The following is a 23661-nucleotide window of genomic DNA, read 5'->3' as shown; positions in this document are numbered from 1 at the left end:
ATGTTGGGAACGTCCGAGTATTTTCCAGGCAACCACCCTGGCGTCTTTGGAGCAATAGGGCAAAACACCCACTGCAGTCAGGGCAGAATTGGAAATTAATTTAAATTTGTAAGGCTGGGTGACGGTGTATTAAACACTCCCCATTGTCATGGACCTCGCACTGTCATGTCAATGACCTCAGGGGTATTCCGGCTGGAGTATATTATTCTGAATGTGCTAATCTGCTGCAGATACTTATTTTCAAGTTATTTATGTTTGCCTCCCTTAATTTAATTGTAAGCTCTTCAAGGCAGGAGCCGTCTTAATTATTTTCTTTCTTTTTAATTTCCTCACAGCGCCTGGTTGGTAGTTCTGCCTCCCTCAGTGAATAATCATTAACGCACTTAGCACTTAACTCCCACCTTGTGAAACTGGCCCTTGGCTGTTTTCCCCCTGAAGGCAAATTGCTTTGTGGAATGCTGAGAGTGGGTTCTCTCCCTGCGAACAGAACGAGAGCCCTTGCACTGCAGACTTGCAGAGGGGGTCCTGAGTGTGGCATCTCCAAAACCGCTGGTGAAACTGGTGGCTGACGGAGCGCCCCCCACCCTAGTTGAGCACTTAGGTGTGTTGTTCCCTCATCCTCACCGCCCGCGGCACACACCCTCAGAGCCCCTTTCCACAGACCAGGAAACAAGCACAGCAGGACTGGGTGATTACCTCGAGTCCCAGGGAGTAGGGATTTGATCCCAGTCCACAGGGTCAGGGCCTGAGCCTGCCCAGCTGCGCTGCCTTGGTGTCCCTACAGGTAGGTGACCCTTGTGTATAAGGGCTTCGGACTTGGTGGGGGGGAGAGGAGGGGAGAGGACTCTTGAGTGTTTGCAGAGGTGGTAGGGGTGAAACTAGAGATGAGATTGAAAGGGGGAGATGCCAGCGGCATCTTTTCCAGGTTGGAGAAGCTTTATGCAGGCAGAGTAAGGATGAGAGGCTGCAGGAGGCCAGCCCTGAAAGGCTGGGAGGCCCGGCTGCTCTCACAGGACTGCCCTGAGTCCCAGACTAGTAGCACCCCCCACCCCCACCCCCCACCACCCCCGGCTCAGGGAGGGTCACTGTGCCATAGGTCCCGGGGTTGCCTTCACACCTGATGGGGCACTCAGTGGAGCAGCGGCAGGCTCAGGGAGGATGGGGGTGTCACGGGCTGCTGGACAGTGGCCAAGAGGCTGGAGCCAAAGGTACAAGAGGCCTCGTGGCTAAGCACGTGTCAGGTACACAGCTTGGGCAAGCCAGAAATAACCGGGAAAGCCTTTAAGGATCGCTGCAGAATTCCCGAATGAGCGGGGCTCAGAGCTGTTGAGACTGAAGTGTTAATGTCACCGTGATTTCATTTGCACTCACCGCTGGGGAGGCCTGGGTCATTTGCACTCACCGCTGGGGAGGCCTGGGGCATGTGAGGTTACAGACGTGGAGTTACTAGCTGGCCATTATTCAAGGCTGGTGTCGGTCTCACGCAGTCTAGTGATAAGTGACAGAAGTCAAACACAAACTGAGCAGGATGGGAGGCCCCAGCGCTGTTCCGGAGCCCAGGCTCTGAGTGCAGAGGGCAGCCCGGGTAGCTGGCCTGCTGCGTTCACATGGGCAGCCCATAAATCCCCTTTACTGACAAGATCTGAGACCTGGCCTCAGGGACCCACAGTCTTTGGAATATTGATCTTCAGTTCTTAACCTGGAATGGCATCTTTCATTTCATTATAAGACCAAGAAGGAGGGAGGGTACGTCCCCAGCCGTCGGCTGCCCACGCAGGTGGGGACAGTCACATCAGCGGTGACACCGGATGGCATGGCAGGCCCTGTCATTGCCACTCCTGCAGCTGTTCTGCCTCCATCTGAGGAACAGAAGGCAACAGAACCCTGCTGGGCAGCCGCTTTCTTCAGGGGAGGCAGGCTCCTCCCCAGCCACAGGAGCGAAGGCCAGTGCCTGCGCCAGGCCTGCGTGATAAATCTGTCCCCAGTGCCAGGAAGTGTTTTAGGAAAAGGTCTGTGATGCAATGCTACAGAGTTTGGGAAAGTTTGCTTCTTTTTAAAAACAGCAGCCTCTCTTCTGGCTTTGGGACCCGGGGAAGATAAGCTGCTTGACACCACTGCAGCCATCTGACCTCTAGGGCGGCCTGAAGCTGAGGGCTGGGTGGCCGAGTGGAAGGGAGGAACCCAAGTCCTTGAAGATATTTCAGAACCACTGAAGTCACCTGCCCTGAAGCCCCCAACTTTCAGATCTTTGGTTTTAATTCAGAGGCACATAATTTTACATCTTAACATTTCTCTGACCCTGGGGGCATCTTACGGAGCAGGGCATCTCGTTTTAATGAACTGCAGAGCGAGGAAATCTTGCTGTTTCAGCCATTTAAAACCGGGTGTTCTGTTAGTGGGGAAACCATCCTACATGACAGGGTCCACCTTGTCCAGATCTTACTTAAAACATGGCTCCCCGGGAACACAGGGTCGTAGCATAGTGACGACGGTGAGCAGCCTGTGCAAGGCACTTTCTGAGAACAGAGCAGCCCGTGTAGATTGTGTCTCTCCAGCCAGCACTGCTGTTACCCCCACTCTGCGGCCCAGGAAGCCCCAATAATGAGTCAGTGGGAGCCTTGAAACCTGAACACAGACTTGTCCTGCCTCCAAGCCTCAGGAGTCAGTACTGTCTAGGGCTTCCTGAAAAACTAGGCTACGCCAGTGGGACGTTTCCAGTGACCCCAGCGACTGGCTCCGTCCAGCTAGAAAGCCCTCAGAGAAGCAGAGAGGACTTTCCCTGTGATTTCTGGGGAGTATGAAAGAGCAGCCCAACTCCCAGCAGAAATCTGGGCTCGCTGGATGTAGCTTAAACCCCTAGATTAAAACTGTAACGCCCTCCTGCTTGTGGAGACAGCTGACCTTGGTGTGGCCGGGGATTGTTTCCTGTGTTAACCAACAGCCGCATCTCACTGGCTGCTCTGCAGAGCTGTGGCCGCTGCAAACTGATTACTTAATAGGTTTGTTTTGTTTTTCAAGCGGAATTGAAGGATATGTAATATTCCAGTGACCTCGTCTGCTATGTTCTGGACACGTCTCTGTTCCCAGAAACTCTTGCCTGCTCTCGATTGTTGCACAACCATCACTCACATTGTTTGTTCCCTTTGCCTGAAATGTCCCTGCCCTGGTCCTCACTCCGCAGGCCCGGCCTATGCTTCAGCATGACCTCTGTGCAGTCTCACCTGAGAGGCCAACTTGCTCTGCGCTCAGCGCCAGGAGCCCAGTCCCAGCTCTACGGATTCCCAACTGAGGTGCCTTGGGGAAATGACCTCCCCGCTCCTGAAGCACCCTTTCTTTTTCTGTAAACCTACAGGGGTGATGGCAAAACCTCTCCGGCCTGTGTGACAGCCTGGGAAGCCCAGAGCAGGGCCCAGCAGGCAGCTTTCGCGGGCAGGCCTCCCGTCGTTGAACCGACCTCTTCTAATGCTAACTGATTCCAGTCTGCCTTTTCCACCAGCTCACAAGCAAGGCAAAGATCAGGCCTTCATTCTTGCCTTTTGTATTTTTTTTTTAAACTCTATAAGTCACCTTTATTGAGGTATAACGTACATACGATGCAAGGCCTCCATTTAAAATGTTTGGTCTGATCCGCTAATCAGTGATACACCCGGGACACCATAGATGTGAAGCATCATCATCACCCCAAACACCACCGTCACCCCTTATACAGCCAGTCTCCACAGCACTCCCCAGCCCCGGGCCGCCACCCATCTGCTTCCTGTCACTGCGGATTAGTTTCACCTGCTTGAGAGTCTCGCGCCCGGGAGCGAGTGGTGTGCTTCCTGCGTCTGGCTTCTCCCAGCGACCTCCATCGTGGCTCACTCCGGTAGTTCATCACCTTTCTGCTGCTGCCTCCGATCCCCCTGCACGAGTGCCCTGCCATTTGCTTGTCTGTTCACACGTGGGTCCGTATCTGTTGTGTCCAGTTTGGGGCCTTTGTCACCAGGCTGCAGGTCTTTCTGTGGACGTGAGTTTTCACTCCCCTTGGGTAACTTCATAAGCAACTGCCAAACCATTTTCCCAAGTGGCTGCGACAGTTCACACACTCTCCCAGCGACAAGTGTCAGGTCCCAGGGGTCCCACACCCCCACCAGCACCTGTCACGGTCGCTCTGGAACTCCAGCCCTCAGCGGGGACCTGGCAGCACCTCGCCAAGGCTGTCTGATTCCCTGGTGACTCAGCGACATCGAACATCTTTCCGTGTTTCCTGGCCACTTGATGACTATTGGCAAAGTGTCTATTAAACCCCTTATTTTTTTTTTAATAACTTTTTTTTAAGATTTATTTATTTATTTATACATGCACTGGGTACAGTTAGAAGCGCGGGAGGGTGAGAGAATTCACCAGAGCCAGAGCGGGGAACAGAGCAGGCAGAAGGACCGAAGGACACTGCTGAGGGGAGCAGCGGGCGGCAGGAGAGGTCTGCGCGCCATGTGGGACCCTCCTCTGGTGGCCGGGGAGCAGCCAAGGATGGAACCGGCGCTGCAGAGGCCGCGAGCAGCTTTGCAACCCAGCGCTCAACTGCTGCACCACCGGGGAGGCCCTTAAACCCCTTATTTTTAACGGGGCTGCCTCATTGCATTGTCAAAGCCCATTATGTGTTCTGGAGACACAGCTTTTCTCAGGCGTTTGCCCGGCAAACTTTCTCCCCATCTTTCAAGAAGTCAGATAAAGTTCAGGGTTTTCCCTTCATGTCAGTGTTTTTGCTTTTCTTTTGAGAGGCCTCTTCTTTCTCCACTGAGTCACCTCCATTGCGTCTGGATTGGGGTTCCACGGGTCAGGGACCTCATGGGTGCCCTGCTGTCTTCACGCTCACCCTGTCTCCCCTCAGGGAGACCCCGTGGTGGCTTGGATCCTTCCACTCCCTGAGGCAGGCAGGCAGGCGACCGTCCGCAGCCGCCCCGGCGCTCTGTGAGCTATCAGTTGTCAAGGTCCTGTTTCTCGTATTTTGCTCCGTTTTCTAGTTGTTTGCGGCAGGAAATCATAATTCATTTCTGTCTCCCAGTACCCAGCACACAGGCCTCCAGAAATGTTTGAGTGGGCGAGTCTTTGTTAGCACCTCCAGACACGGCCCATTACTGTCTTTTGCTTGGGGGGATCTCCAAGGCCCCAGAGGCCGCCCCAGCCACCCTTTTTGTTTTTCTAGATAGTTCTGTGCCTGAGGATGTCATTAGTCCTGAGCATCCTAAGCACCAGCCCACCTCGTTCAGCAGTCTGAGAAGCGGGGTGAGGGCTGATGAGTGGTTGAGGGCCAGAGCACAGGCCTCACTGGAACCGACAGGGCGGCGGCAGCGTCTCCTTTACAACCGGGTCACCCCAGCTCCTGGACTCCCGGCACATGCTTGTTAAATTAACAACCACCTGAACACATTCTCCCAGTGCGTGGCTCGGCTTCCACTTATGGTCGCATGCATGCGTGTGTGCGTGTGTGCGTGCATGCGTGCGTGCGTGCGTGCGTGCGTGTGTGTAGGCCTTCCTATCTGATTGTAAATTTTTTGTTTTCGCTCGGCCACCCTCTAGCCTAAGTCCCCACTAGGGGGCACCTGTACCCCACGGAGAGGGTCTGCAGTCAGGTTCGGGGTTCCTTTCCAGCTTAAGTCCCTGGGTGCCCTTTTGAGGCTGCCTCCTTGGTCCCTCCTTGTTCCTTCCCGCAAGCACCTGCTCCGGCTGGTCCGCTGCTCCTTGCTCGGCTCCCCCGGGCTCTGCCCCTGGCTGAAGGGGCAGCCAGTGGCAGTGACAGTGGCTGTGAGTGATGATCTTGCTGTCACCCTGCAGGCAACGCCGCTTCCTCCTGATGCGGTGACAGGTCCTGGAGAGGCAGCCCTCCTCATCCCGGCCCTCACCTGGCGGGCCAGGCCTGGCCTTCTGGGGCCCCAGGTCAGTCTCCCCGAATGATGACTGCCCAGATCCAGCGCGAGGAGGCCCGGCCCCCCGCCCCCCCCCCCGCCAAGGGATCGCTGGCCAGGCTGCAGCTGCCGGTCCTTGGGCCCAGCAGACAGGTCTGCCCCGTCCAGATGCCAAACCCCCACCCCCGGCTCACGAGCTTTGGGGTCCCGTTGCCCGGGTGCAGGTATCGGCGTCTTCCCCGGACTTGACCTTGAGCACATTCAGTGACCCTCACCTTCCCTCTGGCAAATGAGAAGCATGACAGTTGCTGCCACGGAAAGCAGACGCCTGTAAAGAAAGCGCTTGGCACAGCGCCTGGCGCGTGAGTGTCTGCGGCGTGTTCACTGTGAAAGCATCAGCCGTGCCGCTCTCCCCGCGCTACGCAGAGGCCGCTCTCAGTAGGCCACTTGGCCGCCTCCTCTTGAGGCCCACCAAGAAGCATCGCTCTCCCCAGCTCAAGGGCTGCATTTCTTCCTAACAGCGAGGCCCGGGGGTGCAGCAGGGTGCCCTGCTCTGGTGCCATCATGCCGCCTCAGCTCAGGCGCCATGCCCACCCGGCCTTGGACCAGGGCCTCTGCTGTCTTGCCCAGGCCCGTCCTGTGCACACACAGCCACATGTGCAGCTGGCCGGCGCTTCCCAAGGTCGCCTCTGTACCCCAGGATGACACAGGACAGCAGCAGCTGCTGCCGCCTGGCCCTTGCTCCCCCCACCGCCACCCCCTCATTAGCTCGCTGGTCTTGTTCCAATCTCCAGGAGAGATTGGCAGCCGCCCCGAATCTCAGCCACAGAAGGAGCAGACAACAGCACCTCCCTGCTCCGGCTGCTGCCCTCGGCCACCCTGCAGCTCAGCACGCCCCTCCCTGTCACTCAGCTCCCACCGGCAGCGAGACTAGCATGCAGACGAGGATGGAGCTTCAGGGCAGCCGCCTCCCATCTCCTCAAGGAGCTGACATTCGCGCGGGGAAGCAGAGCCCTCTGGGAGCAGGTGTCCAGGCCGAGGCCCCCCCGGAGGGCCGCGGGGTTCCAAGCACGCAGCGGCAATGCCGGGCACCCTCGTCCAGTCTTTCCGGGTGCCGCCACCCAGCAGTTCCACCCTCCACTGTCCTCTCGTTTGTTTTCAACGAAAGCTCCCAGCTGGTGTGGGATGGGGGGTGGACAGGGCAAGGAGGACCCCAGGGGGGTGGGGAGGCCCTGCTCTTTGGAACCAATGGGTTGTTCTGAAGTCACCAGGTGCCCAGTCCCCACCACTCACCCCGGCCCCCTCACCCACATCTCGAGCGCCCCTGGGCATGCCAAGCGCCTTCCACCACCACCTCCCCAGCCCTGAGAAACTCTGAGGTAGGCTGAGGTTATCTCCGTCTCACAGACGGGGAAACTAAGGCACAGAGACGGCCAGGGACAGGCAAGGCCACAGAGGCAGGAAGCGACGTGGCCTCAAGGTCAGGTCCACGCTCCACTCGGGGCCCCACCCTCAGCGTCTTCAGCCCCCGCACGGCGGCCAGCACCCCGGCCTGGGCGCCCGGCCCTCCGCCTCGGCTGTCTCCGCGGCCCTAATCCCTCCTGTTATGGCCAGTCCCAGACGGGCTGCTCCCTTTCCCGAGCACCAGGCTCTTTCCAAGGAAATGGGGGGAGAGGACTCTGCCTCTCGTGGACTTTGGGTGCCCCCTCACCACGGGCGCCACCCGCACACCCCACTCCCGTCAGGAGATGGCAGACAGGGAAGGGCGTCAGGGTCCCCGGGAGCTGTCAGTGGAGGGGCTCCAGGCCGCGCAGCACTTTCTGCTGCAGGAGCTGCCGACGTGCGGGCTGCAGAGCGCCCCGGGGAGGCCGGACGCCGTGCGTGGGCAGGGTGTGCGGGGAAGGTGTAAACACAATCTGCTCCCCGGGGAGAGGGCCCCTCCCTCTCGGCCCACATGGCACCCCACCACCCGGCCCCCCCTGCCTCCTAGCTGCAGACGCAGCCCCCTGGCCAGCCCCTGCCTCTGCCCCTCCCTCCGTCCAGAAGCGTCCACGGAGGAGCCGGGGCTCCCGAGTGGCTGCTTAGAGCCGCGCTGCAGTGGGGGCCACCGTGTGGCTTGTGTCTGGGCAGGGGGCCGGCCCCGGTACCAGGAGGGGACCTTGGCCTGGCAATTCCTCGGGCTGGTGGACGGAGACAGGCAGCTGGGGACCGGCGGAGAGCAGAGGGGCGGCTGGGGTGACAGGAATGTGGCGAGCAGATCCGGGGATGAATGCAAAGATGGACTCGGGACACGGGCCGGAGCCCAGGGACGGTGCCCTCTGTCCCTCAGCCCAACAGTCCTGTCACAGGACGGCTGGCGCCTCCCAGGAGCAGGACAGTCTGACAGGAGCTGAGACAGGTGGTCACGAACTCCCGGCCCCCAGAGCCGCGCCCCCTCCCCTGCCTGCACCCGCCCTACTTTCGTGGCTGCCACGGAACTGCCAGGCTCCCTGCACCCTTCATTCCAGAGTGGGTGCTCTCCGTCTGCTGTGGCTCACCCTCGCCCCCCCCAAAGAGGTGGGGTGCAGCCAGGGTGCTGCGGTCCAGAGAACTCCTCCACCTCCTGCTGCGTGAAAGGCGGGGGCCGGGGTGTCCGCGGTGGGCGGCAGGGCTGGAGGGGAGCAGAGGCGGGGGTGGGGGAGGGGGGCTGTGGAAGATGAATGGCTCCCAGCCAGCCGGGAGCAGCTGTCTGCAGGGTCTGCGCCTGGATGGCAGGGAGCAGAGTGGAAGTCTGCTTTTATCTCCGCTCGGGATCAGGCAGGACTGGAGAGCGAGCGGGCAGAGCAGGGGGGCCACGGAGGCAGCAGCCCGGGACTGAGCAGTCGGTAAATTGACAAAAACAAGTGTCAAGCTTCTTCCCTCCCCACATGCTGCTGCCCGTTTGGGACACACGTGTGCGCACACACACGCGCACGCGTGCACGGAAAGCACACTCAGAGGACGAGCCGAGGTCGCCCCCCAGCAGCTGCGGGCAGGCAGGCCCCAGGGCCAAGCGCTGTTATTTCCACAGAGCAGCCGGTGACTGCGTGTGCTCTGGGGAACCGGGAGAGGCAAGCGCCCCGGGAAGCGAGCGCCACCGCGGCTGACAACTACCCCCAGCCTGCACCCCCAGCCAAGGATGAACAGTGGAGCTCCCCAGGGTCCGAGGCAGGCAGCCGGCCCGTGACTGTCTCCTCCCACCTGGCAGCCTCTCCCGGAGAATTCTTGGGGCCTGTGCCATCCATGGTGGTTAGGAGAGTGGGTTCTGGAGCCCCCTCTTTGCCCGGGGTGTGCTAGGTGATGCAGCACAGATGCATTAACCTCTTTCTGTGTTTCCTCGTTTTGAAAATGCAGACGCTGACAGAGCCAGACTCTGCATTATTTCGAAGATTAGAGAATGTTTGAGCAGCCCCGCCTCTCTCAGAGTGGGGCCCAGGACTGTCCCTCCGTTCCTGGGGCACCCCTGAGCCCCTCTTGCTGGGCCTCCTCGGTCCCCTCAGAGCAGCCTCGGGAGTGGGAGGAAGGGAGCCTGTGAGCAGAGGCCCCGCTGCACTCTGCAGCCCCAGCCTGGCCTCCCGCCTCAGGAGCCCCGCGCTTCATTCTGGGGAAGTAGAGGCTGGCAGGCCGCCCGCGAGGGCTGGGGGCTTGCAAAGCCAGGTGTCTGCCTTCTCGGTCGCTCTTTTCCTCATTTCCCTCCTACCGCTGCTGCTCCCCACCTGGTGTCCTCCAGGGTGGGGGGCGTTGGGGGGCACGCCGGTCCGGAGCTGAAACAAAACCAAAGCAGATGGCCGCCCTCCTCCACCTCCCCATTCCCCACTCCCCACCCACACCCCAGCCAGGACCGGGGCTTGTGTTGCAGTGCAGACATTCCAGAGCACCCCTACTCCTCAGGGGGACTCTCTGCCCTCAGGCACCCAGCCTGATCACCACCCCACCCCCAAGCCTAGAAAACTGCCTGCCAAGATCACACCTGGTTCTCTGAAAGCCAACCCTTGCCCACGGCTGAAGCCACAGAGCGCCCTCCTCCTCCGGCCCCCACTGACCGCCACAGAGGGGAAGCCGGCCTCTCTGTGCCCATGCAGCCAGGCCTCGAATCCTCTTCCTGCCCTGCCCTCCCCTCCGCCTGCCTGGGGGCCCTGGCCTACCTGCCTCCCCAGCTGATCCCAGTCCTGGGGGCTGAGCTCCCTCCTGCTGAGGCGAGGGTTTACTCCAGCAGCTCTTCCTCCCTAAACAGAGACGAGCATGGAGCATGGCAGCCAGGGTGTCCTGCGCTCCTGCCTTCGCGTCCTGGCCCCGAGCGTGCCAATTCACCCAGCTGTGACAGCCAGGAGCAACCGAGACACCAGCTGGGATTTAGACTGTGGGGCTGGAGAGCAGACACTCGCCCCTGGGAGTGGCAGCCTCCACAGCCGCCTCAGAGGAGCTGTCAGGCCAACTTCCCCGATAACTGGGTCCCAGGGAGCGAGGAGGCAGGCCGCCGGCCAGGGGTCCCCAGGTGTCTTTCTCCTGCCCATTCCGCTGGTCCCGTGTCGGCCGCGAGCGGGGCGGGTGACCGGGCACTGTCCTCCCCTCCCACAGCAGACGGAGGCCCTCCCGCCGGCCCTCTGGGCTGTGAGACTTCCAAGCCAGGCAGTGTCTGAGGACCCTCTGGCCAAGTCAGAGACACAGCAAGAGGGCAGCCGGCCCCGATGCCCGGAACCAGGTCACCTGGCTCAGCCCTTGGCGCCAGTTCACACAGAAATAAAAAGACGCCACCACTTGCCCCAAATCTCTCGGTGAAAGCGGACCCAGGGTCTAAACCGGCTGCCCAGCCAGGGACCCGAACTCAACAGAGGCCACTCACGTGCAGCCCCCCAGGTCACGCAGGGCAGGGACTAGGCTTCAACCTCTCAGCTATCCAATTAACAAGGGGGAGCACAAAAGTGCCCGTTTCCCATGGGTGCACCCCATCTGACCCTCAAACCCGGGGAGGCCCCAGGGCTGAGAAAATCAGCTGAGACAGCCTGCGGCCTCCTGGGTCTGAGGGCAGCCCTGCCCTGGCTGAGCTGCTGGTGCTCAGCCTTGAGCCCCCAGGGGGCCCGGGGCGCACGGGCTCTGTGGGCGCGGGGAGGCAGTGCTGGGCCCCCACAGACAGGAGAGACGCTCACTCCGCAGAGGGGCCTCCGGCTCGGGCTGCCCAGGGCACGCACTTGAGACAGCAGGCCCGGCCAGAGTGACTGGCCTCAGTAGCTGGTTGGGCACCAAGACACTGGTCACCCGGGGAAGGAAAAGACCCCAAGTTCCCCAAACTTCATCCCCAGTAAAGGCCACACGGCTTCGCTGAGGGAAGAGTTAACTTTCTGGCCACAGGAGACAGCATCCTGCCCGCTGGGCTGCCCAGCCAATGGCTCCGCGTGCCGGTGACGTCATGCTCCTCCAGCGCCTTCTATTGGGGACGAATCCTGCTGGAGGCTCAGGCCGCGGAACCGCGGGGGGGGGGGGGGGGGGGGGGGGGGTGTGAGGAGGGAGGGGGAAGGGAGGCCAGCAAAGCTGCAGGGCAGTGTCTGCCTCCTCCCTCCGCTCCCCTGCAGCAGCCAGAGGAGCCCTGGGGACCGCCCTGCACGGAAGGCAGAGCCGCTCTGGCCGGGGGGAGAGGCTGGGGAGCCCCTTCCCAACTACAGAAAACAGCCTGCCCTCCCGGCACCCGGGGAAGCCCTGGGCGCAGGCCAGGCAGCAGGCCGGCCAGTTCCTGCGCACACGCAAATGCCCAAGCGGGGACAGGGACGGCCGCAGCTCCCCCGGCAGCACCCCCTTCCTAGCCCAGGCTCTCTCCGCCTTACCTGCCTGCACGCAGGGGGTCTGGCTCCAAGCTGCTGCCCGTAGGTGCCCCGTGGGCCTGCTGCAGGGCTCTCTGTGGGAGGGGGCAGGTGGGAAGAGCTGTGGGCAGTGCCAGCTGCTCCCACTTCTCTGCAAGATCTTGCTACCTTGGGCTGTGGGCCAGGGTCTGTGAAGAGTCCCAAGTCCCCTCCTCTGACGGGGGCCACCTCGGGGACACACCTACTCACCCTGGAGCCCAGGCAGCCCACCCGCAGCTTGGCTACAGCCCACCGTTTCTCCCCCAGCCCAGCCCACGGGCCAGCTTCTCACGGTTGGACCTGGTTGGCAAATCGGCGTCGCCAGAGCATGGCCAGGGCGCCGAGCAGGAAGAGGGTGGTGCACATGGCCCGGCTGCCCCATCCCCTCCTGGGCAGTCTGCAGAAGAGGGCAGAATGGCCCCCGAGGGCTCTCACCAGCCTCTACCGTCCATCCTGAGCTTTCTGCTGGTGGTGGATTTGGAGGCTCAAGCTGATTAGGGGGATCAGCAGACCCGACCTTGTGAAGACTGATTAACCTCCCCGGGCCCGGGGCCCCCCGGGGCAGAGCAAATGGGCCTCAGTCTGCTCGGGATGTGGACAGGACCGAGACCTGGCCCTGGCCCTCAAGGGGCTCACTGTCCAGGTTAAGTGCACCCCCAAGCTGAACACCTGGGGAGTTGCAAGCCTCTGGGAAGCTTCAAACAGGCGCTCAGCGCATGGACTCGCAGCTGCTCCCGGAAAGGATCGCCCCTTGGACAAAAGACTGCGGGACCGCAGGCCTGACCGCCCGGGCACTCCAGCACTGGAAGGGACCGGGTAGCGACGGGGGCCCGGCCCCTTGGGAGGGGACGCAGGGAAGAACATTAGATGATGAAGGCAGGAAGACAAGGAGTGACAGGTGGTTCTGTTCTACCCTCGGGACCTCCCTCTGCAAGCGCTTCTGACGGCAAACCCCCTTGAGTGAAAGGCAGGATGTCAGCAGCACTCACAGGCCAGAGCCCGCGGGAGATTAGAGAGCAGGGCCTCCCGCACACGCGGCCTGCGCCATCACCAGAGCACACTCGCAAGGGGCGGCAGAGACAGAAGGTTCCCCCTACTCCCCGCTGGCTGCAGGCTCAGCCCTCACCCACCTTGGCCCAGGAGAATGGTCTGACAGCCACAGGAGAGGCTGAACCTGCCGGCTCCCCCCTCACCCCTCTGAAGCCCCAGAAGGTGGCATCTGATTTCCCTTTCTCAGGCTGAGATAAGGTGGTGTTCTGGGCCCCCTGAGGCACCTAATCCTTGGGGAGGGCCCGAGGGGGGGACCCACCCCACGCCCCTCTCCACCTTGAAATACGCTTTCAAAACTAAATACATAAACCAGCACTGAAGGGGGACAGGTCAGCTCTTGGACAGCGGGGTGCCCGCTCCTGACAAGGGTCCCCAGAGCATGAGGGAGAACTGACCCCACCCACAGCCGGCCTCACAGGTTTCAGATCCTGCCTCAGGCGTCAAGGGGAGGGCGCAGCCACCTGCCCAGGCCCTGCGGCTCAAATACCCCAAGCCCTCAGGGCAGGACCTCCAGCCCCTGCACCCCCAGGACCACTCCCTAGTGGGGCCCTGATGGCCAGGGTGGCTGCAGCAGCCGGGCCTTGGAGACTCCCCCATCCCCAGGGCCTCCTCGACTTGCCTCCACCAGGGCCGGAATTCAGGGCAGCGCCTGGTTCTTGCCTGCCGGGGTCACTAATGAGATGCCCGGGGACTTATTTCCGACGCCATGTGCAGGCACCAAGGGGGAGGGGTGGCGGCCAGATGGAAAGGGGCGCGCCAAGCTCCCGTTCCACCGCAGCCCCCCGCGCCCGCGCTGGCGAGACACCCCATCCGAAGCCCCCGTGGCCTGGGGTCCTGCGCCCTGGCAGTGGCGCCGGGGCCCCCGAGGCCGGCTGCGCAGCGGGGAGCAAGCCGGCGCTCGGCCCCGCCGTGGGCGCCCCTGGACCGACGGGCGGCCGCGAGGGCGCGTTGGACTTGGAGTCAGTTCCCCGCCGCGCGAGGAGGCGCACACGCGCCCGCCCGGCCCCGGACCCCGACCCGCGCCCGCCAGCGCGCGCCCGGAGGCGCACCCGCCCTCCCCGGGACCCCCGGCGCGCCCCTGCGCCCCTGCGCCCCGGCCCCGCCCGGCGGCGCGACCCCGCGGGGGCCCTGGGGCGGGCGTCGCCCCGCGCCCCCACCCGCCGGCTTCACCTTGCCGGCCTGGCTCGCGGACACGGGGGTGGGGGTTTGGAACGCGTTTGTTTTTTTAACATTTTTCCAGCCGACCGCATCCCCGCCCCCCGCGCGTCCCCCGCCCCCCGCCTATATACCCTGCACACCCGCGCGCGCGCACACTCCCGGCGCGCAGCACCCCGCCCGCGCCGCCCCGCGCCCCGCGCACGCAGCGCCCCGGCCCCGCGCGCCCGCCCGCCGCGCGCCCGCCGCCTCCAAACGAAGCCGGGCCGGGCTGCGAGCTGCTCATGGAGAAAGTGCCGGAGATGGAGCTCGAGCGCAGGGAGCGCGGCGAGGAGCTGTCCGAGGCGGAGAGGAAGGCGGTGCAGGCGACGTGGGCCCGGCTCTATGCCAACTGCGAGGACGTGGGGGTGGCCATCCTGGTGAGGTAGGTGCGCCCAGGCCCGGCCGGACCGGACCGGACCGGACCGGACCGGGGAGGGAGGACGGCGGCCGCCCGGGGCAGGGGCGGCTCGGCCTGGGTCCCGGCACCGGTGCCACCTCCCCGGCTGCTGCGGGGGCCAGAGGCGGCAGGGGTGCCTCGGCGTGGGGGAAGCCCTGGCTGAGCTCCTCCGGGGTCTGGGCGAGGGGCCCCCCAGGAGAGCAAGCACACCCCAGGACACCCGGGTCCCCGCCCCGGCCCCAGAACTCCAGGACTTCCTCGCCGCTGACCGCGCCGCCCAGCCAAGCTTTACCCCCACGCTGAGACGCAGCCCTTCCAATAGGGGGCACGGCTGCTCCCCACTTTAGAGAAGGAGAAACTGAGGCTCAGTCAAGAGGGGGCAAAGGGCACAGACCCCTCTCTCCAGCTCCGCCAGTTTCCCGGTTCAGAGGGGTTTGGGGTGAGAGCAGAGTAGAGGCTGAGAGAACAGAGGTCAGGAGGGGTAGGTCGCCGAGGGCCAGTTTTTCCAGCCGGCCCCTCTCGCCCTAGGGAGCGGGCGGCGGGAGCGCCAGGCAGCCAGGTGAGCTGAGGAGCAGCTGCCCCCTCAGAGGCTCGCAGCTGACTTTGCTGGAGGGAGGGGGAAGGTTCAGGAGACAGACGAGCCCCACCCTGAGAGGCCCCCGGGGGCCGAAGGGCTGCGTGTCTCGGGCTAGGGGTTATTCCGGCGCCACACGTCCCAAGGGACCCAGACATACCAGAGTGACTTAGTCGCACACCTGCCGGCCGGTGCACACGCGGGGTTCCCAGACAGCCGCCGTCCCCAGCCCGTAAGCCACCGGCCGGCGGTAGCATCAGAGACTGATGCTCTCTTCCCACACATGTCGGTCCCTGGGGTGCAGGCGGAGAGGCCCGGACCCCTGTCCTTGGCAGAGGGAAGCAATCAAATCTAGGGCAGAGCAGGGCGGTCATCGTATTGGAAGAAGGGGCGAAACCTGGCTCTGCCAAGCCCAAGTGCAGCCCCGCAAGCCCCGGCGCCTCTTTCTCCCCCACACGCTCTCCCTCCACCGCCTCGGAGCTGGGACCTACCCAACTCCAGATTGACAGGCCCTGATTCCAACTTAGGAACAGATTTCAGAGGAAAAAGAGCAAGGAACACTTTTGAGGAGTTAAGGAGGCAGCTCCCTGGCCCGGCAGCACAGCTGGGGGTGGCAGGGAAGCTAAGAAGGGCTTTCAGATCCTGAAGCCATCAAAGGCTGGGGAGACGGCCGCAGGGGCACCCACATTCGCGCTGGGGCAGTGGAGTCACAGAGGCTCCGGCTGTCCCCAGGGCCGCGCTCAGCATGTGCTCGGCAGCCCAGGCACCGGGCAGACGCACGCAGACGCACGCCGCCACTCAGGGGAAGTGAGGCAGAGGGCACAGGTCCCGGGAGAATTTCTGTCCCAACCTCTGCCACATGCCAGTGAGGACACAGAGAAAATGGCCCAGGATCCTGCCTGGGGCAATGGCGCACGCAGGGGGGCTGCTGGGGAATGGAACGTTGGGCAGAGCAGTTTCCGGTCAGGCTGAGCTCTTGGCGAGACTTTCTCTCTCTCTGGCCCCTTCCAGTTCCCCATTCCTGATTCTTAGAGGGGGCTGGGGCTGGGCTGGGGCTGGGCTGGGGCTGGGCTGGGATTGGGGCGGTTACCAGTGTTCGGAGAGGCCCACAGGGAATCCAGACAGGGTCTGGTCTGCCCATCACCCTGCCACACTTCACCAGACCCTTCTGTGCTGGCAGGAGCCCAGCCCAGCACGGGGCATCCTGGCCCAGCCCTGGCTCAGTCCTCCGGCCGGCCCCAAGTCCACCAGCCTTCCTCGCCATTTTTCCCTCCTACTGTCTGCCCCAGGACCTGGCCAGCAGGGGTACAGGAGGGGGCTGAGGGTGAGGGGTCAGGGAACAAGACTAGTAAGTGTCCCAGGTGCCCGTAGGCCCCTCCCCAGATGCCCTGTCCTCAGTTTTGTGACAGCCTCTCCCGAGAGCCAGGCACACATCCTTCAGGACACATCCGATTCCAGCCAGAGCCACCAGGCCTCTGACCTCCTCCCGCCCCCCTGACACCCGCTCCCCAGGAGTTAGCAGCCAGGGTGCTGGTGACGGAGCTGCCTGCTGGCCTGAGCCAGACCCCGCACCTCTCCCTGCTGGGGAGGAGGCCGAGGGGAACACCCAGGCTGGAGGGAGGCTCCCTCCCTGCTGGAACTCCAACGCCTTTCCTCACACTCAGACAGGCCTATTTCAGGCTCCCCTGGAAGCCCAGATGCCTCTGGGAGTGAGGACTCCCCAAGGCTGCTGCGGAGGCTGCTCTCGCAGTGCAGGCCCCCTGGAGGGCAGGAGTAAACACGGGGGTGGGGAGAGGAGCCCGGCTGACTCAGGGACTGGACCCCGTGCTGGGTGCTGTGGCAGGAGATTCATCTGGGTCCCAGGCCACCCCAAAAAGCAGGCCTGGGGGCAGTAGAAACTGGCCCAGCAGGGCCGGCCAGGGGCTGCATCCGGGCGCTGCCACCTACCTCCTGGCCTTGGGAGGGTGCACGGGTGAGTGAGACCCTGCAGTGGACGCTCAGTAAACACCCCCTCACCCCCGCCCCATGGGGCAGCCACCTGAGCAGGTGGCGCTGCGGGCCCAGGACAGGGCGGGCAAGTCCTCGTTGCCTTTATCGTGATGTCAACCGCCGCGACGGCTGGGCTGCCCGTGGGAGTGCAGAGGCTGCTCCACGCCCGTCCTCCGCTACTACGCTTCTGCTTCTGCAGGAAAGCCCGCGTGCTGGCACCCTCCGCGTCCGCGGGGAGAAGGGGTTCTCACACTTTTGCAGACAGGAAATTGTGAAGGGGTTTGCCCGGTCCATGTGGCCTCCAGGGGGCCTCCCTCTCGTCCCTCTGGTGCCCCCGGCCCTGGCCCTCCCCCGCCAGCAGCAGCTTTGTCGCCTGGCCAGGCCAGGTGCTCCTTCTGCATCTGCTCCAATGCTGGGGCCCGAAACTCGACCCCGGCCCCAGGCTGGGTTGCCAAATCACCAGCTCTCTCTGGCCGTGAAGGGGGGCACTCCAAAGGGGGCCACAACCAAAGCCCGTCCGCGGGACTGTCCACATGGGTCACCTGAGTGCTGACACGGCTGTGCGTGCATGTCCAGCCCCGGCGGGGAGGGGAGCGGCAAAGGTGGTCAGTGAACCCCTGCAGACCGCGGCCCTGGGCTGGGAGCGGGTCAGAGGCCATGTGAGACTGACCTCTGGCCCCAGGGGTAGCGCCCAGTGGGACAGACAAAAAGGAAAGAGGCAGTAAAGGTGGCAGGGAAGCCGGCCCTGGGGGCCAGCCAGGGCCCTCGGGGAGAGGCAGGGCTGATGCAGGCAGCAGGAGGCGCCCCTGCTTGGAAGGGAAGGCCGGCGGGCCAGAGGAGTGTTCTACCGACAGAACAAAGCTGGTGGACTGGGCCGGAGCCGGAGAAGACCGGGCTGCCAGGGGAAGGAGTTCTGACTGCTCGGTAGATACTGGGGAGCCCCTGAGTGTTCTTGAGCGTGACAGTGACTATTTGTCACTGTGCTGTTTGGAGGCAAATAGCATGAAAGTGCTATCAGGGAGGCGTTAGGCGAGTTAAAAAAAAACTAGAGAGGGGAGGGGCTAGAACTGGAGACTGGGGATCTGCTCGGGCTTGTCCGGCCAGACAGGTGGACAGGAAGTGATTACAGAACCCCGGGCCAGCAGGTAGAACCGTGGCCGTCTTTAATTGCATCAGCCAAGCAGCGTCACGGCCGAGCGAGGAGGGGCAGGTCGCGGAGAGGGCGAGAGGGAGCTGAGCGGAGGACGGAGGCCCGGGCCTCGACGTGACGGGGACAGCTGGCTTGGTCGTCACGGAGGCCGACCACTGAGAGAGCACCCCGCCCCCCCCCGCCCCCCACCGTGGCCACGCCACGTTGAAGCTCAGCGGGCGGTTTCTTATCTCCTCTTCCCAAACAACCCACAAGCAGCCGGGGGCACTGAGGGCCGCTTCATGGGTGGGGAGACAGGTACGCCCACCCACGGTGCGGACCCCGGGCTCTCACCCTCTCCGCTGTGCCTGGAGCAGGCTCTGGAAGGGCGCGGGGGGTGGAGAGGAGGCGGGCAGCACAGAGGGCAGAGGCTGGGGAGACAGAGCCACCAGCCCAGCGTCTGGGCTGGACCTGGGGAAAAAGGGACGCCCCAAGCCAGCTCGGCCGGAGGGACGGCCGCCCCTAGTGCTGACAGCATCTGACGGGGTTTAGGGGTGGCGCCGCCTCCCCAGTCCCAGGGCACCCCCACGTCTGAGCATTAGGGGTGCGGCCCTGGACGCCCCGCTTCAGCGCCCCCCTCCCCCAGGTTCTTCGTGAACTTCCCGTCGGCCAAGCAGTACTTCAGCCAGTTCAAGCACATGGAGGAGCCCCTGGAAATGGAGCGGAGCCCCCAGCTGCGGAAGCACGCCTGCCGGGTCATGGGGGCGCTCAACACGGTCGTGGAGAACCTGCACGACCCCGAGAAGGTGTCCTCTGTGCTCGCCCTGGTGGGCAAAGCCCACGCCCTCAAGCACAAGGTGGAGCCCGTGTACTTCAAGGTACGTTACCACCCAGGGGTGCAGACACCGCCCCACCTCACTGCACTCCAGGGCCCCCCAGGACCCACTCGCTGCAGCCACCTGCAGCCCACTGGCCCTGGGGGCTCCCCCAGGCCTCGAAGGAGACCGCGGGCCACCAGCCTCCTCCCTGGCCTGGCCTGGCAAGGAGGGGCCGCAGGGCAGGAGCCTGGGGCCTACAGAGCCTGGTCCCCAAAGCTGGGGGGCTGCTGTGTCACGAATAATCCCGGTGGAAAGGGGGCTGCTGGGGGCAGGGCGCCCTGGTGTTCACCCCCCTCCTCCCTTCACCCCAGATCCTCTCCGGGGTCATTCTGGAGGTGATCGCCGAGGAATTCGCCAACGACTTCCCGCCTGAGACGCAGAGAGCCTGGGCTAAGCTGCGCGGCCTCATCTACAGCCACGTGACCGCCGCCTACAAGGAAGTGGGCTGGGTACAGCAGGTCCCCAACGCCGCCACGTGAGGAGGGCCGAGGGTGCCGGGCAGCCCCCCCGCGTGTCCTCCCCCGACCCCTACTCTCCTGCGTCCCCCAGGGCCGGGGCTGAGCGCGGGGGTGGGACACTCAGGAGCTGGGTGTGGGGTTAGGGGACAGGCACGATCAGAAAGGGTCTCAAGCCAGGGCCCCAGTTGCTTTCTGTGCAGAGCGACCGGCGCTCAGAGCACCCCAAGCCCGCAGCAGGGGCAGCCCTGGCCAGCTCCAGCCGCTTCCTCCCTGGGTGCCAACCACATGAGCGATTTTTCCTCCCTCCTGCCTTCGGCCTCAACTGGCACTGGGGCCAGGGGGCTCATGAGGACGAGGACACTTGCTCAAGGGGCGGTTCCCCCAAAAGCAGCCAGGGCTGTAGCTTTGGGGCTGACCCCAGAGGCCGGGTTTGGGTGGAGGCCTCGAGGAGGGTGGTCGGCCTCGGTGACTAAGGCTGCTGAGGGCGGGGCCGCCGGAGGTGGCGGCTGGGAACACGCTGGCCTCCTGGGCCCCACGAGGTTGGCTCTGGGAGCTCAATGGAGGGCGGAGGCTGGCCTGGAGGAGGAAAGAGAGGAGCAGGCGGAGGCGGGAATGGGAAGCAGGGGTCAGCCAGCGGCTTGGGACACACGTTTTAGGGAAACATCCCGGCAGTTTCCCATGGAAAGGGCGGCGGCTCCTCCCTAGACTCCAAGCTGGCCACGGAGCGGGACCTCCTGCTCGCAGGCTTCCCAGCCCAGCTCTGCGGAGGAGGCCCCAGGGCGGCCTTGGGAGGCCAGGCCCCTGACCTTCCCCCTGCGCTCCCGCCCCCGCTTCCACGCCACCCAGAGAATGGAGGGCCGAGTTCTGGGGGAGGGCCGGCTGCAGCCGCAGCCACTCCAGATGTGCACAGCTGGCCCCCACCCGGCCCGGGCGGATGGGAAGCAGGCAGGAGGTTTTTACGGTCTGCCTGGGCTGGCAGAGCCCCATGGCTGCTGGGCGCCACCAGGGAGGTCAGCGGGAGGGGAGGGCTTGCCCTTCCACGCCTCCCCCTGGAAGGCTCGGCCGCCAGAGATGAGCTTGCGTGCACCACGAGGCCAGACCTCCGCGCTGTGGACCTGGGCTGTTGCACAGGGCCCGGGAGGGGAGCAGCAGGAGCGCTGGTCTGCGCCAGCCCCGTGAATCACTACCACTGGGGCGATACTTCCCGACACCGAGCCTCGTCCCCTCCCCTCTCTTGCCCCAGCTGGACCCCAGAGACTTCCATGTTGCCAAAGCTCAAACACGAGCAACCGTGGGGCTCGCACGTCTGCTCCCGTGGGCGCGTGGAGCTGGGCTACCCAGGGCCAAGACCCTGGGCCCACCCAGGCCTGTGGGTTACCCTCCAACTGTGCAGCCTGGGGGCTTGTCCCCTCTTGCCTTTGCACTGTCCTCCCCCACTTCCTGAGGACACGGGTGTGGCCCCCCCCAGAAGGCCTGTCTTCCTGGGCCTGGGATGCAGACATGGCCTACTGCCAAATGGGCCCAGAGGGTAGGAGGGCTCAGCAGAGTTCTAGAAGGCCTCCTTCCAACTCTTATCAGAGAAGCGCTGTGGGCCAGACACCACTGTTTATTGAGCTGTCTCCGCTTCAGGGTGTGTGTGCATTTTTGTGGGTGGGGGCGTGGGGAGGTTGGGGCTGCATGGACTTACAAGGGGCCACGTGAACAGAAGATGCCTGGGGGTGCCCAGAGAGGGTACCAGCTGGGCCCCCGGAGCAAGCATGTGCCTCAGAATTCACAGACCCAGAGTTCATGGGTGCAGGGAGCTCTGCAGCTGGTGAAACTCACGGGGTGTCTACCTTGGCCAGGCAGACAGCGTGGTTTATCCAGAAGGAGCCGGGGTTCCGGGGGCAGCTGACTCGCCCAAGGTCCCCCAGCAGGTTCCTCACAGAAGGGGACGGGAACCTGGGCCTAGCGGGCCCCCGGCGACGGCCGTCCGCGGGCTCTCTGCGCGGACAGTGTCCCTCCTTGTCCCCCGCCCGCTCCTCTGTCCCCGGGCCCCCTGAGGCCCTCCGCCCCGTGTAACCAGTTATGTCCCTCTCCTGTCATCCACAGCCCGCCGGCCACACTGCCTTCTTCGGGGCCGTAGGACCCCTTCCTCCTCCCCCCTCCCTGGCACCTTGAGCAGAAGGCCAGCTCTGAAGACTCTCCATCCGGGTGCCCAGGACGCTGGAGGAAGCCCCGACTCGTCTGCTCTGAAAGAGGCGGCCACGCTGTGGCCACAGCCCCTGGGGAGCCTCCGCCCGGATGCTGTCTCCGCTGGGGTGGTCTGGGGTGGGGGGCCCTTCCTCCCTGAGGGGCCGGGCCCAGTCTTCTTAGCTTTTCTACTCACCGTTAGAGACCTAGCCGAGCAGCCGGAGGATGGGGCCGGCGTGGGGGGCCCGGCAGGAGTCAGCCCGCCCTGTTTCCACCTGCCCGGCCAGCATGCGGGCCCCGTCACCCTCTAGCGCACCACGCACACCTACGTATATACAGGTCTATTCCCCACACGGCCTCCACGCGAGCCTCATATACTACAGGCATCTCTATAACGGGCATCCGCGGGGCCCAGAGGCCTCTGCGCGAGGGGCAGGGAGGGTCCTGGTCACGCTTCTGGGCAGGGAACAGAATGTGCTGGCAGACGGGGGACCCACATCTGCACAGAGAGGACGGGGGCCTCTGAGGCAGGGTTGGGGTGACCCGGCTTGCGGCAAAGCCCAGCCCCTTCTCTGAACAGCTCTCACACCCCTGCTTCCCACTTTCAGGCCAAAAGGATTTGGCAGCCCTCGCCTCTGCCCCCCACAAAGGCTCCGGCTCCCCAACTTGCCCCCAAATGGGCGAGGGCAGACAGGGGCCAGGGGGTCTGGATGGGGGCAGGGCGAAGTAGGAAAGCCTGGACACGAACCCCACCTGTCTCTGCGGCTGAGACAGCCCAGGTTGGGGGGGGTCCAGTGCCTCCAGGGCTGTCTCCCCCCTGGGGCTCTGAGGACCCGAGGGCCTCCCTTCCCCGGCCCCTCCCGGTTGTGGGCGGCGGTCCGTCCTGTCCATCGTCTGGGTCAGCGTTTCGGGGGACCGCCCCCCGCGTGCGCCTTGGTCATGTGTATCGTCCTCCAGGATGTGTTGCTGCTGTGGCTGCTGTGCCGTGTCCCCCGTCCCTCCGTGCCGCCGTCTGTGACCGCCTGTCCTCCCGTTGTAGTTTCTGGTGTTCGTGGCCAGACCATTAAACAGACTCGTTCTCCCTGCGTCTGTGTGCGCCTGGTCTGCTCCCGACCCGCCTCGCCTCCCTCCTGGTTCAGGGCCCCCCGGCTGTGTCCCTGCCGGACAGGCCCTGGGCCCTGCTGAGTCGGGGATCACCTGTCTGATAAGGAGCACAGGGCTGAAGGCTAGAAGCTGACTCGGGGGGAGGCCAGGAAGGGTGTCTGCCTAAGAAGGAATAGGGAGGCTTTGTGTATTTCGGAGAACAGCAAAGGCAGGTTTTGAAATACACCGCTAAGAGGAGCAGCAGCCAAGGCAGGCGAGGTCTGCTGCGGTGAAATCCCGAGGCTTTAAGCTTTTGTCCTGGAGATCTCCCAGGCCAGGTCAGGTCGGGCAAGTGAGCAGCAGTCAAGGGACCGATTTTCAGGAAGAAAGTCCCTCTGGCCGGGAACTCAAGGGAACGCTGGGCTGGAGCGCGGGCTTCTGGACATGGCACACTGGAGAGCTGCGTGCCTGGGAGTTTGCTCTTAGCATCATCCAACCTCTGACACCTTACCGTCCACCCCCCACCCCCACCCCCGCCCTCCCATCCACATCTCACAGCCTGGGCCGAGACTGCCCAGCCCCCACCCTGGATGGAGACAGCAGCCTGCGCATCAACTCCCCCAGGAGGGCCCGGGAGGTCACCACCCCCAGTGGGTTGCAGGAGAAGCAGGAAGCAGCCTCCGCCCCTTGGGAGCGCTCCCGGCTGCCTGGGAAGATTCAGCTGACGTGCAGAAAAGTCTTGTCTCCTAGACCATGAACTTGAATGCAGGCCGCGCCTTCATCTTCTGGGCCTGGCACAGCTGAGGCACTCGACAGACATCCAAAGAATAAATAAATCCCACTCTTGGAAAGCAGAGCCAGTGCACAGGGCCAAGAGCGCGCTGTGGGAGATTTCAGTGCAGAGGACAGTGGGGCCAGGCCTTCCCAGGGAGGCAGCACTGCAAGACGGCAGGCTCCAGAGTGGGGCGTCTGCCAGTGCTGTGTGACCTTGGGCAGG

At 63.9% G+C, this 23661-nt stretch overlaps 2 protein-coding genes across 2 annotated transcripts; one reads left to right on the top strand and one right to left on the bottom strand.

Moving 5' to 3' along the window:
* Positions 1-9009: 9009 nt before the first annotated feature.
* On the bottom strand, positions 9010-12189 carry LOC119231651 (uncharacterized). The gene is made up of 4 exons (XM_054688626.1): positions 12183-12189; positions 11723-12021; positions 10049-10129; positions 9010-9667 (listed from the first exon to the last, which is right to left on the bottom strand). The coding sequence occupies exons 1-4, from the start codon at positions 12187-12189 to the stop codon at positions 9500-9502; spliced, it is 555 nt and encodes a 184-aa protein (XP_054544601.1). The 3' UTR covers positions 9010-9499.
* Positions 12190-14180: 1991 nt separating this feature from the next.
* Positions 14181-23154, top strand: CYGB (cytoglobin). Its single transcript, XM_037493942.2, has 4 exons — positions 14181-14366; positions 18720-18951; positions 19263-19426; positions 21501-23154. Exons 1-4 carry the CDS (start codon positions 14227-14229, stop codon positions 21532-21534), a joined length of 570 nt encoding a protein of 189 aa, XP_037349839.1. The 5' UTR covers positions 14181-14226; the 3' UTR covers positions 21535-23154.
* Positions 23155-23661: the final 507 nt, after the last annotated feature.

This window comes from Talpa occidentalis, unplaced genomic scaffold (genome assembly GCF_014898055.3).
Source record: "Talpa occidentalis isolate TD23 unplaced genomic scaffold, MPIMG_talOcc4v2.1 talOcc4.7, whole genome shotgun sequence".
In the NCBI taxonomy this organism is placed as follows: domain Eukaryota; kingdom Metazoa; phylum Chordata; class Mammalia; order Eulipotyphla; family Talpidae; genus Talpa; species Talpa occidentalis.
The sequence above is the reverse complement of the archived record's forward strand: the minus strand, read 5'-3'. Positions and strand labels throughout refer to the sequence as shown.